Source organism: Belonocnema kinseyi, chromosome 7, assembly GCF_010883055.1.
Source record: "Belonocnema kinseyi isolate 2016_QV_RU_SX_M_011 chromosome 7, B_treatae_v1, whole genome shotgun sequence".
Taxonomy (NCBI): Eukaryota; Metazoa; Arthropoda; class Insecta; order Hymenoptera; family Cynipidae; genus Belonocnema; species Belonocnema kinseyi.
The window spans coordinates 94,157,299-94,173,185 of record NC_046663.1 but is presented as its reverse complement, the minus strand read 5'-3'; the positions used below and the strand labels follow the sequence as shown (position 1 = coordinate 94,173,185).

The 15,887-nt window shown below is 29.1% G+C and overlaps 1 protein-coding gene across 1 annotated transcript in view; it reads left to right on the top strand.

Annotated features, from left to right (window-relative positions):
- Positions 1–15,887, top strand: part of LOC117177118 (putative fatty acyl-CoA reductase CG5065) — a 66,033-nt gene that overhangs the window by 31,833 nt on the left and 18,313 nt on the right. The window contains exons 3-4 of the mRNA XM_033367612.1: positions 10,674–10,837; positions 12,457–12,592. Coding sequence (XP_033223503.1) covers positions 10,674–10,837; positions 12,457–12,592 — 300 coding nt within the window. The remainder of the gene's footprint in view (positions 1–10,673; positions 10,838–12,456; positions 12,593–15,887) is intronic.

Sequence of the window (15,887 nt, the reverse complement as noted above, 5' to 3'; positions counted from 1 at the left end):
TATTTATATTTTTCGTCTAATTTCGTCTTTTTTTATTTGTTTTTTCTGTTCTCTTCCCATTAGTTCTATAGATTTTGAAAAGTGTATTTTACAACTCCAATGAGAGGTACTTGTCCTCTTTCTTTCTCGTCAGAAAATTTTTTTTTTCCGCTCAAAATTATTAAAATCTGAATAGTTGAAATTCAGACAGTATGCGGTATTAAAAAAAGTTAAGAATTAATCTTGCCTTATTTTCGCGTACCGCCTTAGCGTTTAGCCAGTATAATCCCTCTTTTTCATCAGCAGAGGATTAGAATTGCTTAAAAGGCATACAAATAGCCTTTAATGAGCCCTCAAATGTGATATGGACAGATTTACAATTTGTTAATAACTTATATTAACCCCTTAATTATGGTATGGTCAGATTTACAATTTGTGCATAATTTACATTAAAGATGGGATTTCAGTATTAGGGGTGGCTTTTGGAAAATAATTTTTGGTGCTTTTGGAGAGCAGTAAATGAGCCTTTAATTATGTGATAGGGAAAAACTCGATTCAACGTTTATTTCACAAGGAGTTACGTCAGCTTAACATTAAGCTAGCGTAACCCATGTTTTTTTTTAAAATAGTGGAACATTAAACTTGGCAGTGGGGCATTAAGTGAGCCTTAAATGAGCCCTTAATTATAGTATGGTCAGATTTACAATCTGTGCACAATTCATATTAAGGGCTGTTTTTCAGAATTAGGGGTGGCTTTTGGAAAATAATTTTTGGTGGTTTTGGAGAGCACTAAATGAGCCTTTAATTATGTGATAGGATGAAACTCGATTTAACATTTATTTCACATGGGGTGCCGTCTGCTTATTATTAATCTAGCGTAACCCCCGGTTTAAAAAAAAAGTGAAGTATTAAATTTGGCAGCGGGGCATTAAATGAGCATTAATTGAGCCCTTAATTATATTATGGTCAGATTTACAATTTGTGTACAATTTATATTAAGGGTGGTTTTTCAGTATTAGGATTGGCTTTTGGAAAATAATTTTTGGGGGTTTTGGAGAGCATTAAATGAGCCTTTAATTATGTGATATGATAAAACTCGATTCAACGTTTATTTCACATGGGGTTCCGTCAGCTTAACATTAAGCTAGCGTAACCCCCGTTTTTTTTTAATAGTGGAGCATTAAATTTGGCAATTGCGCATTAAATGAGCATTAAATGAGCCCTTAATTATGTGATATGCCAGAACTAGATTTAACATTTATTTCACATGGGGTTCCGCGAGTTTAACGTTAAGTTAGCGTAACCCCTGGTTTTTTTAAAAATAATGCAGCATTAAATTTGGCAATAGGGCATTTAATTAGCATTAAATGAGCCCTTAATTATGAGATAGGTTCCAACTCCATTCGAAGATGTGGTTACGTCAGCTTAACATACCTAAATTTATGTTATGCTTGATCCAACAACGATTTTTTCTGATTGACACAATTATCAGTATATTTACTTCGTGAAGCAACAATATATGCAAAAATGTAACTGACAGCAAAATAAAGATAACAGATTAAAGAATCTGCTGACGAAATGATTTAACTGATTCCTGGATGGTCTTTATTAGGGCTATGAAATGGTCACGACACATGACACTTTAAATCAAATTTCATACAAAACGAAATTTTATATCAGCTTCCTGTCAATCGTGGTATGTGATAAATAAAACGAAAGAATTTTTATTATACGTACAGAAAATTAAAAAATTTTCGGTACGAAGCATTCTAGATTGAAAAATATGGGAAGCCTTCACAGAAAAAACTAATAATAAAATTTGTTGCAGGTAATTTTTTAGAGGGATAAAGTTTTATTCAGACAACTTAACGTCTTTCAAAATACAATTCTTATCATGAAAAAACAAAAGTAACTTTAACCGATATTCTGGTCAAGTTTATGCTATGAAGTTAATTTTTGTCTCAGGTCATTTTTACGTCGGAATCAATGTAAAGTTTATTATTAGTTTTTTGTGTTCTAATTTATAAAATTAAAAATTATAGGGTTTCAATTCGGGTCGCATTACATTGAAAATTAAATTTTCAAATTAAGTTCTGCACAATTAAACATTTTTAATTAAATGCAATCAAAATTCGATAGATTAAAAATGCAACATGAAAATGATTTCATGATTTTAATTTAATATTATTTGAAATTATACCATTTTTAGAGCTTTTGATTAAAGATTGTTCAAGTAAAAAATACTTTCAAATTCAGACTATTTACTTCTTTAATATTTAATACATAAAATTGATAACTCATTATGACGTTCAATTACAAATTCAAGTATGTTTATCGATTTAAATTTTAAAGTTAGACTGTCTTTAATTTTTCAATTTAAAATTATTCCATTTGTAACACTTTCACTTCAAAAATGGCGTAAATCCACAAGCTTCCAAATTAAGTTTCTCTAATTTATATTTCATCCAATTTCATCTTGATTTTTTGATCCACCATCATAGTTTGGAATCATTTTTAATTTGAAATTGAACAATTTGAAACTTCATAATATTTAGTGGTTTAATTTCTTATGTGTATTATTTTGGAATATCTCAGAAATAATTAAAATAATAAAATTCGCTAAACTTTTTTACGCTTCCAAATTAAACTGCGCCATAGAACTGTTCAAAACATGTTTTTTGAATACTTTATAATGCGAATTGCTAAATTCAGTGGCAATTACGAATTACTTATATGCTTTCGGCTTTCAGTCGCAGTGAATCTTAAGCTTTATATCGAGTTAAAAATTGGTCATCCCTGATAAAGAATATACAATTTTAAGAGATTGAAGTTTTACTTATCTTTCGTCGCGCTTTCAACAAGCGCTCGAAAACGCGTAGAAGCATTGTCCACCTGGGAAAATCTATCGATAAAAGACAAACGGCACAAACATAAAATAAAATATACCTTCGTATTCACTTTGACACGGCCGACAAATTTTTCTCATCAAACTTTTTCATTCGATAATTATTACTCAAGATAATCAATAAAAACTTATACAATGTTCCGATTAAAAATCAATATTTTGTAAAACAAATCTCGCGATTATTCGGCCGTTTGTTGATAAAAATTCTTGAAAACGTGTATGGTTTATTCTGAATATATAAGCGATGACTATAAGCTATTTACTTTCTTTAAAAAAATGAATATGTTTGTTTTTGTTTAATCACAAATTGACTGAAAACGAAAACCAGGTTTTGCCAACTTCGACCAGTGGGACGGTCATCAAAAAAATGTTAGTTGAAATAATTTATCTCAAGAAAGTTGTTCACTAGATTTGGAGAAAGTTTTTCTGAAAATTTGAAGAAATCGGTCGAAAATTGAACCGCTGGCGACCAAATGGGGACACGGCCGAATTCAGCCTGAGAAGTAGTGTCCTGAGTGTCAATTTTAAAAATCTTTCTAATTTCAATTTTAAAGACTGATACTTGTAGAGAATTTCATCTTTTTTTCCTCTTGCAAAAATTTATAGGTTTTGTAGTTTTTGAGATAATTGTTAAAAAGTGGATTTTTTGAAAACGAAAAATTCCAATCTTTTTTCACTTCAACTCGCGCTAATTTAGCCAATGTTCAAAAACGCAGAGTCTTATATATTCAGAATAAAAATTAATGTTGTACTAAAAACAAGAATTTTTGACAAAATACATGAATCCTCAACCAGATGGTTGAATTTTCTACTAAATAAGATTAATTTTCAACAAAGAATTGAAAAGTTTAATTTTTAGCTGAAACCATTAATAATTAAAACAGAATTAATCATTTTCAATAAAATAGTCACATTTTCAACTTCTACAAAAAATTTTCAGCTTCTACAAAAAAATTAGTTTTCAATAAAAAATGAAATAGTCAATTTTTTAGTTAAAAAATTAATTGTCAACAGCGTATGAGTGCATTGGAGCTTACATAGTGGTGGAGTAGTGAGAACATGCCATAGTAAGATAGTGCAGTGAGAGAGCGAGCATATACATGCTTTGCTTAACGTGGGAATAGTGGGGATACCTCGAAGAGGTGCCTTTAGAGAAATTGCGAATCGCCACACAAAAGGAAGACGCGATTAAAGAGAGGAGATAGAGAAAGTATACTTGTAAGAGAGAGGGGGAGGGGGGAGAGACTTCCGTCCTTCTGTTCGGTTGCTTTTTTCAATTCACTCCCGTACCAAAAGAAGTTTCACTTCAAAAAATTGATTTTGGACAAGTAGTTGAATCTTCGCCCAAAGCAGATTATTAATTGTCAAACAAAGAGTTGCATTTTCAACCGAAAAAGATTAAGAAGTATTTTTTAGCAAAATAGTTGAATACTCAACAAAAAAGAATAATTGTGTAACATAAGATATGAGTTTTTAACAAAAAATAAATTTTCAACCAAACAGGCGAATTTGGAAGGAAGGCTTGAAGAAAAGCTGAACAGATCAACGTTTTAGAAGGCAGCTGGATTTTCAACAATAAAGAAGGAGTTCATTAGTTCCTTAATCTAAAATAAGATAAATTAAAGTGTCTAAAGTTGTCTTTAATTTTTAAAAAGTGAGTAAAGAGTGACTGCGTGACAACCCTGTGTATGAGCGGCTCTCCTTAATCTTCAAGCAATTGAAATTCACTCTTTTACTTTGATAGAAATAACATAAATATTAATATTTGCGAAACAAATGCAGTTTGTAAATCGGGTTCTCAACGGTTCTTAAAGATGTTTATTTTTTAATAATAAATAATTTTTAAATCAGCAGTTTGCATTTGGGAAGTAAATTCGTCAGCGAAAGCGTCTCGAGTACCTGCAGAAACAGAGTCAAGGCCTCGTTCAAACATGTAACTGAACGAATATTATCGTGCGGTGAAAGTATTCAGCGTATCGTTATATCACATCTTAACTAAACATTCTAACGCAATCGAACGCACATCGCTCGGATGACGAGAGTTACGCTGACCACGTTAACGCGGTTATCGAATTGTACAAACAAAAACAAGGCCAGGGCACCGGAATTCCCCCGTGGCGTTCGGCGGGTTGAGCAGAAATTTAAACAAATGCTTGTTTTGGGCACATAAAAAAGGTGAATTTTCACAAACATTTGGGAATTAATTCTTTTAAATAAGATTAATGTATAGATAACTAAGATTCCTAAGACATTAGGTGGGAATATATTGCATTTTCAACAAAATAGTTGAATTTTTAACAAAACAGTTACATTTTCTACCATATGGTTTAATTTTCAACAAAAATCTATTGTAAATTAAATGGTCAAATTTCAAAAATAAAAAAGATTAATATTCAGACAAAAGCAATTGCATTTTCAACCACATAGTTCAATTTTCAAGCCATAAAGCAATATTTTCTACAAAACAGTTGAATTTTCAAAAAAAAATTAATTTTCATCCAAATAGCTAAATTTTCCACTAAAAATTTCAATTTTTAACCAAAAATGGAATAGTTAAATTTTCATTTTACAAGATTATTTTTTTAATAAGAAAGATGAATTTTCAGCCAAAAAAGATTACTTTTCTACTATAAAAGATTGATTTTCAATCCAGAAGGACGAATATTCAACAAAACGGTTAAATTATTGTCGACCATAAAAGAAGAATTCAACAAAATTATTGAATTCTTAATAAAACAGTTGCACTTTCAACTATATACAGTGGTACCTCGAAATAGAACTCCCAGATAGTCATTCCGAGAATTGACGCCGCGCTGCAGGTATAAGTAAAAGGTGCTGCGCGGTGTGTGCTTAAATAAAATTTGATTTAAAATAAACAAAACAGTCTACTACTATATAATTTAATTATATATTTGTGGAAGAACAGCAGACTCTCTTACAATATTTCGTAAATATTAATTCTTTCACGCTTGCTTATTTCAAAATTGTATACTGAGAATCTTGAATAATTACTATTTTATTGAATTAATGACGCTGCCAATGAATGTTAAGAGTGATATTTTTGTGTGGAAGACAGTCCGTAATTATGGTCAACTTAGAAAATCCTAGTTTTTTCGAACCTCTTACACTATGTTGCTTACTATGCAACATATTGCTTATTACATTTATTATCTCATAACTTATACTGTTTTTTTAGATGCGCCTTTTTTTTAGATATGGCTAAAGTGCCTGAATTTGCATAATATGGAAGTACAAATTTTTACTCGTTATCACGCGAAAGGTAAGAAAATGCAGCGTCTAATAAGCTCAAGTTGAATGAAAAATGTCTATTTTAGTAATAGATATTGCAAAAAGCGACACATTGAGACGTTCTCAAAAAATTGGAATAACTCTGGAAATAATTAAAATTTTTTAATGTTCTTGTGATCATTTAAAACGCAGGTCTTTAAACTATTTTACTAAAATTGCTAAACAATTTTTAGAATTTTCCCCCTCGATTCTTCCCTTGGGTCAAACTGGAACAAAAAAGTCGTAAAATTTCCAAAATGTATAAATACCTACAAATTTGTTTTAAAAATCATTATTAATTATATTTGAATAAATTGAAGTAATATTAGGTAATATTCGTTACTGTTTATAAAAACTTTATGATTTTTTTTCATTACGTGATGAGTATAATCATTCACTCAGAGAAAAATTTGGTTTGAAACAAAAGTATCGTCCTCTTTCCGGTTAGTTTCGAACCACGTGAAAATCGGTTTTACACAAACGGAATTATTTGGCTGCAAGATTACGTGAAATTTGTTGCAACCGAATCAAAAAGCACACTTTCGAGACAAGAGGAAATTTCTTTGAGTGTTATTTGAAATTTTGTGAATGTTTTGTACCAAGTTCGACCCTAGGGTAGAATCTACCGAAAAAAACTTAAAATATCTTAACAGTTTAGCAAAATACGATAGAGATTTACCCTTAAATTTAGTCAAAGAACTATGAACCTTGAAATTTTATGTCTTTTGGGAAATATCTTTTTATTAAATTGATTTTTTATTTAATTGATATTTTTATTTATTTTGCCTTAAACCTAGACTTGTTAGATGCAGAGTTTTATTACTTTCATGTTACTATAAGGAAAAAATTCCACAGTTTATATTATAAAATGTGAGAAACTCTAGCAGCAGCTTAGAAAATAGGCGTGTATGATCTTTTCTGCCTGTACTATACATAAAATTATAAATTAATGCACCTTTTGAAAGTTTTTTCGACTATTATTTCATTCTAGACAAAGTTTTTTAATACATTAAACAAATAATTAATACTTAATAGTAAAAAAAAGTACTAGGTAGACATTTATCGCGCTCATTCAAATTGTTATAACATAATTTAGTTAACTCCTATCAATTTGATTTTGTAAAAAAAAAGTACAAAGAGAATGATCAAAACTTAAAAAAATAATACAAATTTCCGGCTCTTCTTCAATATTCCTTGACTTTTCCAGATTTTTCAGAATCTTCTTCAAAATTCAAGGACTTTTACTAGCGTTACAGATTCTGTAGAAACCCTGGTTATGAATACTTTTTCAGATCGATTTCATTAGGATAAGAAAATAATTAATAAATTAGCGAAATAGGAAAAGAGATTCGAAAAATCTATCATTTTTTTCATCTTTCTTGTGAAAAGGAGCAAGTAATATTCATTGCTTAAACAATTGCAAAATATTCTTAAACAAAAATATCATTTTTGATATTCATCAACTATATCATTTATCTCAAAAAATAGTAACTGTTCATGATTTACTGGAAAAAAATGTTTAAGCAAATAAGAATGGAACAATTGAAAATATACTTGGGAACTTTTAACTGTGATGATCTGTGACGCAGAAAAGGAGGGAGGGAAAAAAGTGAATTGCTCCTTTTGAAAAATTAAATAAATGAGACTACTGGTTGCCCTTAAAGAACAAATTGAGGTCAAAATCAGCTCCTTAAAAAAAAACTTATTTCTGCTAATAAAAGCCACGTTATACTCGTATGAAGCAGTATGCATGGGTTTGAAGTGCAAGTGTTCCAACAGGTGTGATCGTCCATCGATTTCATGACTGCAGAACCAATTATCTCATGTACACACTCCACTTATTTTAGTGCAAAAAAATAGTAATCGATTATTACCTTCAAGAAATAAACGGTATCATGTAATATTGTGTATATATTTATTATTTTTCTTTATTTAATTTAAGATAAACAAATTGATTATGAAATTTGATAAAAAATATAAAAAGAATTTTCGTAATTTAAAAAATATTATTTATAATATGGGTCGTTGTCAGAAAGTTAAGAATACTTTGATTACAATTCAATATAGTTTGTGGATTCTGCAGGAATGAAAAATTCTTTTAATTCCTCCAAATAGTTTTGGTTATTTTTTTACTTTGCAAAAATGGAATATCTTTCGATTGGAAATGGTGAAATTAAAACTAATTAAAAACGGTAATAATGTTATTCGACTGTCACAAACTAAAAAAACTTTACTAATGTTTTAAAAATGAAATTAAAAAGTTCTTCACTCTACAAGAACATTGAAGAATTTTCTATTGATGAAAATTTTAGAACATTCCAAGCCATTCCTGGAATATTCTAATGTAGAAAGAATTTTCGAAACACACAAATATTCAAGAAAACCCATAGCCATCTATTAAATTATATCTATTAAATTATATTACAATTATTCTATTATAGCCGTCTATTTATATTTGACATCTTCTAGAACATTACAAAACATACCGGAATAATCTATAGAAGAGTACCGATTATTCCAAAAGTGAAGTTGGCTTTTGTATTCTTTTAAAAATAGATAACAATGAAAAAGTCAACTTCACGAGTCAAAGATTGTTCTTACTATAAAAAGAAAAGATTCCTCATTTGGAAATGCTTCCATCATCTAAAAAATTTCGAATGTTAAACAATATACTGAAAAAAATGTTCTAGCTGCCCCAGCTAACCGTTTAGCTGGATTTCGCCTTTCAAGAAAATATAGCTGTGTCACCTATATTTCTAGCTGTTTTAGCTAAATTTGTCATCTAGAAATTATCTAGCTAGTTGACCTACATATTTTCTAGATGGCAAGTTTAGCTAAAACAGCTAGAAATCCAGCTAAACGGTTAGCTGGGACAGCTAGACCATTTTTTTCAGTGTATTCAATTCATTTTGCCAAATTTGTATTCCACAATTTTCTACTTAAGAAAAGTGGATGGTATAATTTTTTTTAATTCCCCTACAAAATGCGGTTTGCACAATCTTTTGGGAATGCAAATTGCAAAATATTGCATTTTTCATGAATGTATTGAAAAAAATCCATTACAAAATACGCATTTATAAATAATAACTCCACATGAAAAGTAATTTTTATGACGTATCGTACATTATGAGAAATATATGAAATTGCAGAAAAGTTTGCTCTCTCTTATCTAAGAATATTCTTTAAAATAAAGTAAAAAAATCTTTATAAATTTATTTTATTACCAAAAATATAGCTATTTAAATAATTATGTATAAGGCAATTTATATTATTTTATAAAATAGTGATGTCGATAGAAAAATGTATTTCAAATAAATAAATACATTTTTTAAAATTAAAATACATAAAGATCGATAAATGAAAATAAAATTGTTAAATATTTGAGACGCTTTCATGTATGGCAGTATTACGTGAAAATTCAAGATGCTTCAGAAACAAAACAAAAACATTTATTCAGGGTCTGGACTAAAATGATCTCGAAAGTGGATCGTGAGATAAAAATACCAACTCCTTATTGGAGCTTAAAAAAAATCCTGAACAAATTGCAATGATCTTTTTTTTTGGATGAAGTTACGTGATCGAGCATCTTTAAGTTAGATTACATAACCGAAGAAAATTTTCAATGAAATATTAATTTTTAGGAACGGTTATAATATTTAAAACAAGGATTAAATGTTATGTTTCTATATTTAATATTTTAATTCAAAAATTATACGAGCTTTTCAAAAAGTATTAATAAAGAGTAATTATTATAGGTGTAACAGATTAAAATTGTTGTATATAACACAAATCAATCTTCACAATGAGCAGATATAATGTTTAATGAATTTAAAAAGTGCATGCGTGACTTTCAATGAAAAAAATGTGAAATAAATCAGGAGAGGCCAAAGACATCTGGCTGAAACGGGAATTCCCGTACCTTAAAATCAAGTCAGAAAAAACAGAAAACCGAATCTGAATTCAGTTAAACAAAATAAAAGAAATGTAAAAAATGCTGTCAAGCAGCTTATCTCTAATAGGCCGTGTTTAGGTTCACCAATAAAATATTTTCTGTGTCACTGGGCACTTCGTTTTTAATATAGGGTTGTTAGGAATATAAATGATGAATTTCATTAAAATTTATACTCTTTGAGAAACCACGGAATGAGGGCTAAACTTCAAATAAAATGTTAAAAAATTTTGTGATTTGTATTGTATGGATAAGTATTGCACATAATGTGGAAGTAATCAATCAAAGTTCTATTTCAAAGTAATTTTTTTGTAGTCTTTTCCATTCTCATCCTGGAAAATATTTATTAAACTCCAAGCTAATTACATACGATTTTTTTCCACAAGTATCCTGTAGTATTATTAACATTTTTAGTTACTTTTTTCAAGTATGTTACTTGAAGATACTTTTTTTGTGGCCAACTTTAATGTATTATATTCTTTGAAGTAAACGATTACAAAATGAAATAATTGATGAAAATATGCTAATGATTTGTCGATTATTTTTTTTCAGTTATTTGAAAAAGTCAAAGATCAAAGAGGCATTGATACTGTGAAAAAATATGTGACGGTAGTAAATGGAGATGTGTCACTACCAGGATTGGGATTATCAGCTGAGGACAGAAAAATGTTGTGTGAAAAGGTCAGCATTGTTTATCACGCAGCAGCCACAGTCAGGTAGGAAAATCTCAAAAAATCAATTCATATTTTAAATCACGAATTAATACATAAACAAATCCAAGGACAAAATTCAAAATATTCAAATGCACAGTAACTCCCAGAGATATTATTTATCTGAAGTTGGATAAAAACGCTTCAAATAATTGAAAACTACTATTATCCTAAGTCAGATAATTTTTATCATGAGGCAGATAAAAATGATCCGTCGTCAGATAATTGTAGTTGTCAATTTTTTGCAACATTTTTATGCAACTTCAGATAAATAATATGCTTGGGATTTGCTGTGTTAGAAAGAGACAAAACCTAACTACATATTTTAATTTGAAGACGTTTAAAATTCTACAATATTGACAAAAATAAAGCACTATAAATCAAACTAATGGTTTTCAAATTTGAGTGAATTAAAGTTAATTATCACCAGACCGAATCCGTTCTCTCGGAGGCGAAATATCTTGGTTTTTAATGGAAATTAGGCGATACGTATCAAAGTTTCTACTTTTTCTCGAAAACAGTGACGCATACAAAAAAACGTTAAGATAAAAGTTTACACGTCTAAAAAAGTCGTTTGAAAAATATCTCTTATTCTTTTGCGATATCTTTTATAGTTTACAAATAAAAATCAAAAATTACATTTTTAAGAGAAAAATTTCTCCCGGCCTCAAAAATGGTTTAGCCAGCATCATGCTTATAAGATGCCTTTCTGATATTATTAGAAACTTTTCAAAAATTTTTGAAAGGACAAAATAGGTGGGGTTTCAGGAAAAAATTATTTTTCATGTTTTAAAAATTTGAAGAAAAGAATAAAAATGAGTTTCTTGATAACTCAACCTTTTTTAACCTTCTAAATATTTTTGAAAAATCTCTACTAATAGAACGAAGTCATCTTATCAGCACCATGCGGACTAAACCATTTTTGAGGACAGGAAAATTTTTTCTGCCTTATAATGTAATTTTTAAATTTTGCTTGTAAACGAAGAAAAATTTTTTAGACGTGGGAAATTTTATCTTAACAATTTCGCGATTGTCTCATTGTTTCCGAAAAAAGTAGAAAATTCTATTGTAAGAAAAAATAATTCTGCTGCGGCCGCACGGAAGTTATTTAGCAAGCATCAAACTCACAAGATATCTTCATTATCAAACAACAAGTTAAAAGAATGTCAACAAATTTAACAGTGGGTTTTTTGAAAAAATCTATTTTTAATTTTTTCAAAAAAAAACGCGGTTATTTTGATTTTAAAAGAACACGATAAACGCTATTAGGCCTAATTTCCTCTAAAACAAAACACATATTTCGCCCCCGAGAGATTCTGCTATTTCCAGTGTAGAACACTGCCTGATTTGAAATGGATTCGGTCAGTAACTTCAAATTGTAAACGTGCAAAATAATAAAATTTAAGTTTTGCGATTTGAAAAGTTTCAAGATGAGAATATAAAAAATTAAAGAACTTGAAATAGGAACATCAAAATAATTGATGAATATTCTATTTTAAATGTTTCATAAACATTTTCATTTCTGTGATTAATAAAAATGTATTCACTATTATAAAAAAATTAAATTTTGATGTAAGAAATAATATAAAATTGAACAATACATTTTTCAATTAATTTTATAATAGGTTTGATGAACTCCTCAAGAGAGCCGTTTTATTGAACACGCGTGGAACAAAGCAAATGTTGGACTTGGCCAAAGAAATGAAAAACTTAGTTCTTTTTGCACACATTAGCACAGCCTACTGTCATCTCGAAGAGAAGGTATGTTTCTACAAAAATTATAAGTCCTCGAATTACCAATTCTCATCAAATAATTCATTATAGGCAAAGTTGTAGACCAATGCAGCACTTAATCCTTACTTCATTTTATCGAAATAAATCGCATACGAAGGGTAATAATTAAATATATAGAATAATAGTAAACAAGTTATTCTTTTTAATAATTTAATCTTTAATAAGTTAATCTTTTTTGATAACATTCCTTTTACCGTACACAATATAATTAATTTGTTGGTTAATGCTTTAAATATAAGCTCCTTATTGTTTATAACTATTTTTATTAAATAAAACACCTAATTAACAGAATTGAGTAATACAAATTGTTTGTTAATCTTTGGCTTACAACGAAACTTTGGACTTTAACCAAATTTGCATGTATGGCAAGCCATTATTTATTCACAGTGATAACCATTTTTTATAACGTTACTTTTACCGCAAAAAAAGGTATAATAATTTATCTTTTTCGTCGTTTTAATATCTGTTCCTCATTGTTTATAACTAATTAACTATTATTATTATTGTTATTATTATTATTGAAAACCCTCAATAAATACGATTGATATTTTTAATTTGAGGTATTTTCGGCACAAAACAACGTTTTACTGTCTTAATTTTTTTCTCATACGACAAGAAATGATTTATTCAGGAACCTCTTTGTGTTTAAAAATGTGTTAGTGGCGACTCGATTCATTAAAAGACTAGAAAAGTATGGAAAAGTTGAAAAACGATCCTCAGAAATGAAAGAAAACATACCTTTTATGAACTTTTTAATGCAAATATTTTTTATATTTCGCCCTTCCCAAGAAAAATAATCACAAGCAAACCAATTTTTAATTTAAAACAGATAAATATTTAAAACATAAAGTTTCATGAAATCTCTAATACATTTTTTCTGATTTTTTTAATTCTTGAAATCACACGTACACAAACGCGCGCGCGCACTATGGGTTTATAGACACAAATTTATTTAAAATGTAAAAACTAAATAATTTTAAGCTGGAGTTCAGTAAATTAACTTATGAATCTGAGAGAATAACCTTCTTGTAATCACTCAAAAATATAGAGTAAGGTAAGCAAAATTGCTCATATAAAATAATGGCACTGTCTAGAGTTACGAAATTTTCGGCAAGACTTATTGGTCAAGTATCCTACTTAAATTTTGAAGAAGGCTTTGTCTACATTGCGTATGATAAATGAGTTTGTTATATTGCTGTATTCGCAATGAGACAATAATATCATATGTATAAAAGGTAATTAAAAATTATAATTAAAATTCGGAGATAATCTTAGACCTTACTTAGTCTATTTAAGCAGATTTTTTATTTTTATATTTATTTAGAATACCTGTATTGTTCATTTAAATAACACGTTCGTTCCGCTATACTGATCCGATCCAGGTCACTGATCAATCTCTCTAGCAAGCACCCCAGATGAAGAGTTTCACAAAGTCATTATGTAAAGCTCTCCACTCGATATTTATTAAGAAAAAGAAAAAAATATTATACAAGCATACGTATAAAATATATGATAAAAATCAGCATAATGACTAAACGTGGATAAAATGTTATCAATGGGCAGAGAAGAAGTAATCAGCGTAAGAACGCAATCAAATTGAATTTGTTTCCGAGTCTTATGAGTCCCGAATGAAATCTATGTACACAAATCTACATATTGGATAAATTTTCAACTCGAGCACTTTTTGCCTTTTCAAAATTCATTTTTGGTACTATATTCACATTTGTTTTGTAAAATGCGCAAAAAAAAGATGTGAGGATACATCATATTGAAGCTCTGAGGATATGGAATTGACATAACAAATAATTTACTATGTTAAAGTTCTTTTTTTCGAAGTGATTAAAAAATAAGAAAAATTAGATTATTCCTTTCCCGATGCTAGAAAGTTTGTTTTATTTTTTGTACAAGTGGTTAAAAAATACGAAAAGTGACCACTTTTTAGATTTGAAGTCTCACACCTACGACACTCGCGTACTTGAGGTCCATTCGCGACCTTTTCTTGTATTGAATTTTATGTTCTTGCGATTGTTTCCAAAGATTTTAATATCCAATTTCTCCTAATTGCCGCCTTATATTTTTTTGGTATTTTTTTTTGATACTGTAAAGAGTCCTCTCTAAAAAAAAGTTAAAACAGTAGGCTTTTTCGCAAATAACAAAATTAATTCTTTTTTAACTTATATATTATTATTTTCAGGGAATTTATAAATTTTTGATTGAGGACTAATATTTAGTTTTGAGGGGGAAAAAGCTTTCCAGCATGAAGAACTGTTACAAGATCATAAACAAAAATGAACTTTTTTAAGCTTATTAACCCTTAAACGGCCAAAACGCCACTACCGATACACTGCTTTTCAACGGCCAATAACTAAGACTATTCGACACTAGAAAAAATTGAGACACATATATTTTTATTGCTTAAGATCTCCTCTTTCCGACGGTGCCAATGAAGTTCCTCAAAAAATTTATTTATTATCCCAAAATGCAGTTTAAACAAAAAAAAACGTGATTTTTCGTGCCTATTTTTTTTTGTGAACCATTTTCCAAAGCTTTTCGAGTCTGTAATTAACCTGGAATCTCACTAACCGGTGGAATAAATGTCTAAAGTTTGAGAATCCATGGTTCAAAGATCGATTTTTCGTTTCAGTATTTTGAAAATGGCGTCTTAATGGCAAATTTTTTGTGAAAACATTCATGCATTTTTTTACAATAAACGATGCGCTTTTCGGAAAAATCATCAAGAATAAAAAGCTCTTGTAATTAGCCAAGGAATACGCCTGAATTTTTTCGAAGCGTTTTGAGCAAAATTTTGGATTTTGCATATGAACAATTTTTGCAAAATTCAAAATTTTGCTCAAAACGCTCCGGAAAAATTCAGGCGTATTCCTCGGCTGATTACAAGAACTTTTTATTCTTGAAAAATTTTCCGAAAAGCGCATAGTTTTTCAATAAAAAATTTTCATGGTTCTAAGCATCGTGTAAGAGTAAAATGATTCACGAATATCTATCGTCCGTTTGCCGGAAACAAAGTTTACGTTGCCCAACTATCATCAACGTGGAGGTCGACGAATATCGATAGTCTCTTCTTTTTTTTAAGGGATTTTATATATTTTTTTTACATTTTTTAATTTTTTTTATGGAGAATTTTTTTCATTTCAGATTCCAATCCGTTGAAATCATTTTGATCTTGCTGTTTCAGAATGTAATTTTGAGAAACAATGTAAGCAGCAATACATGTTGCAATCAATGCAAAATCTAGTAGTCC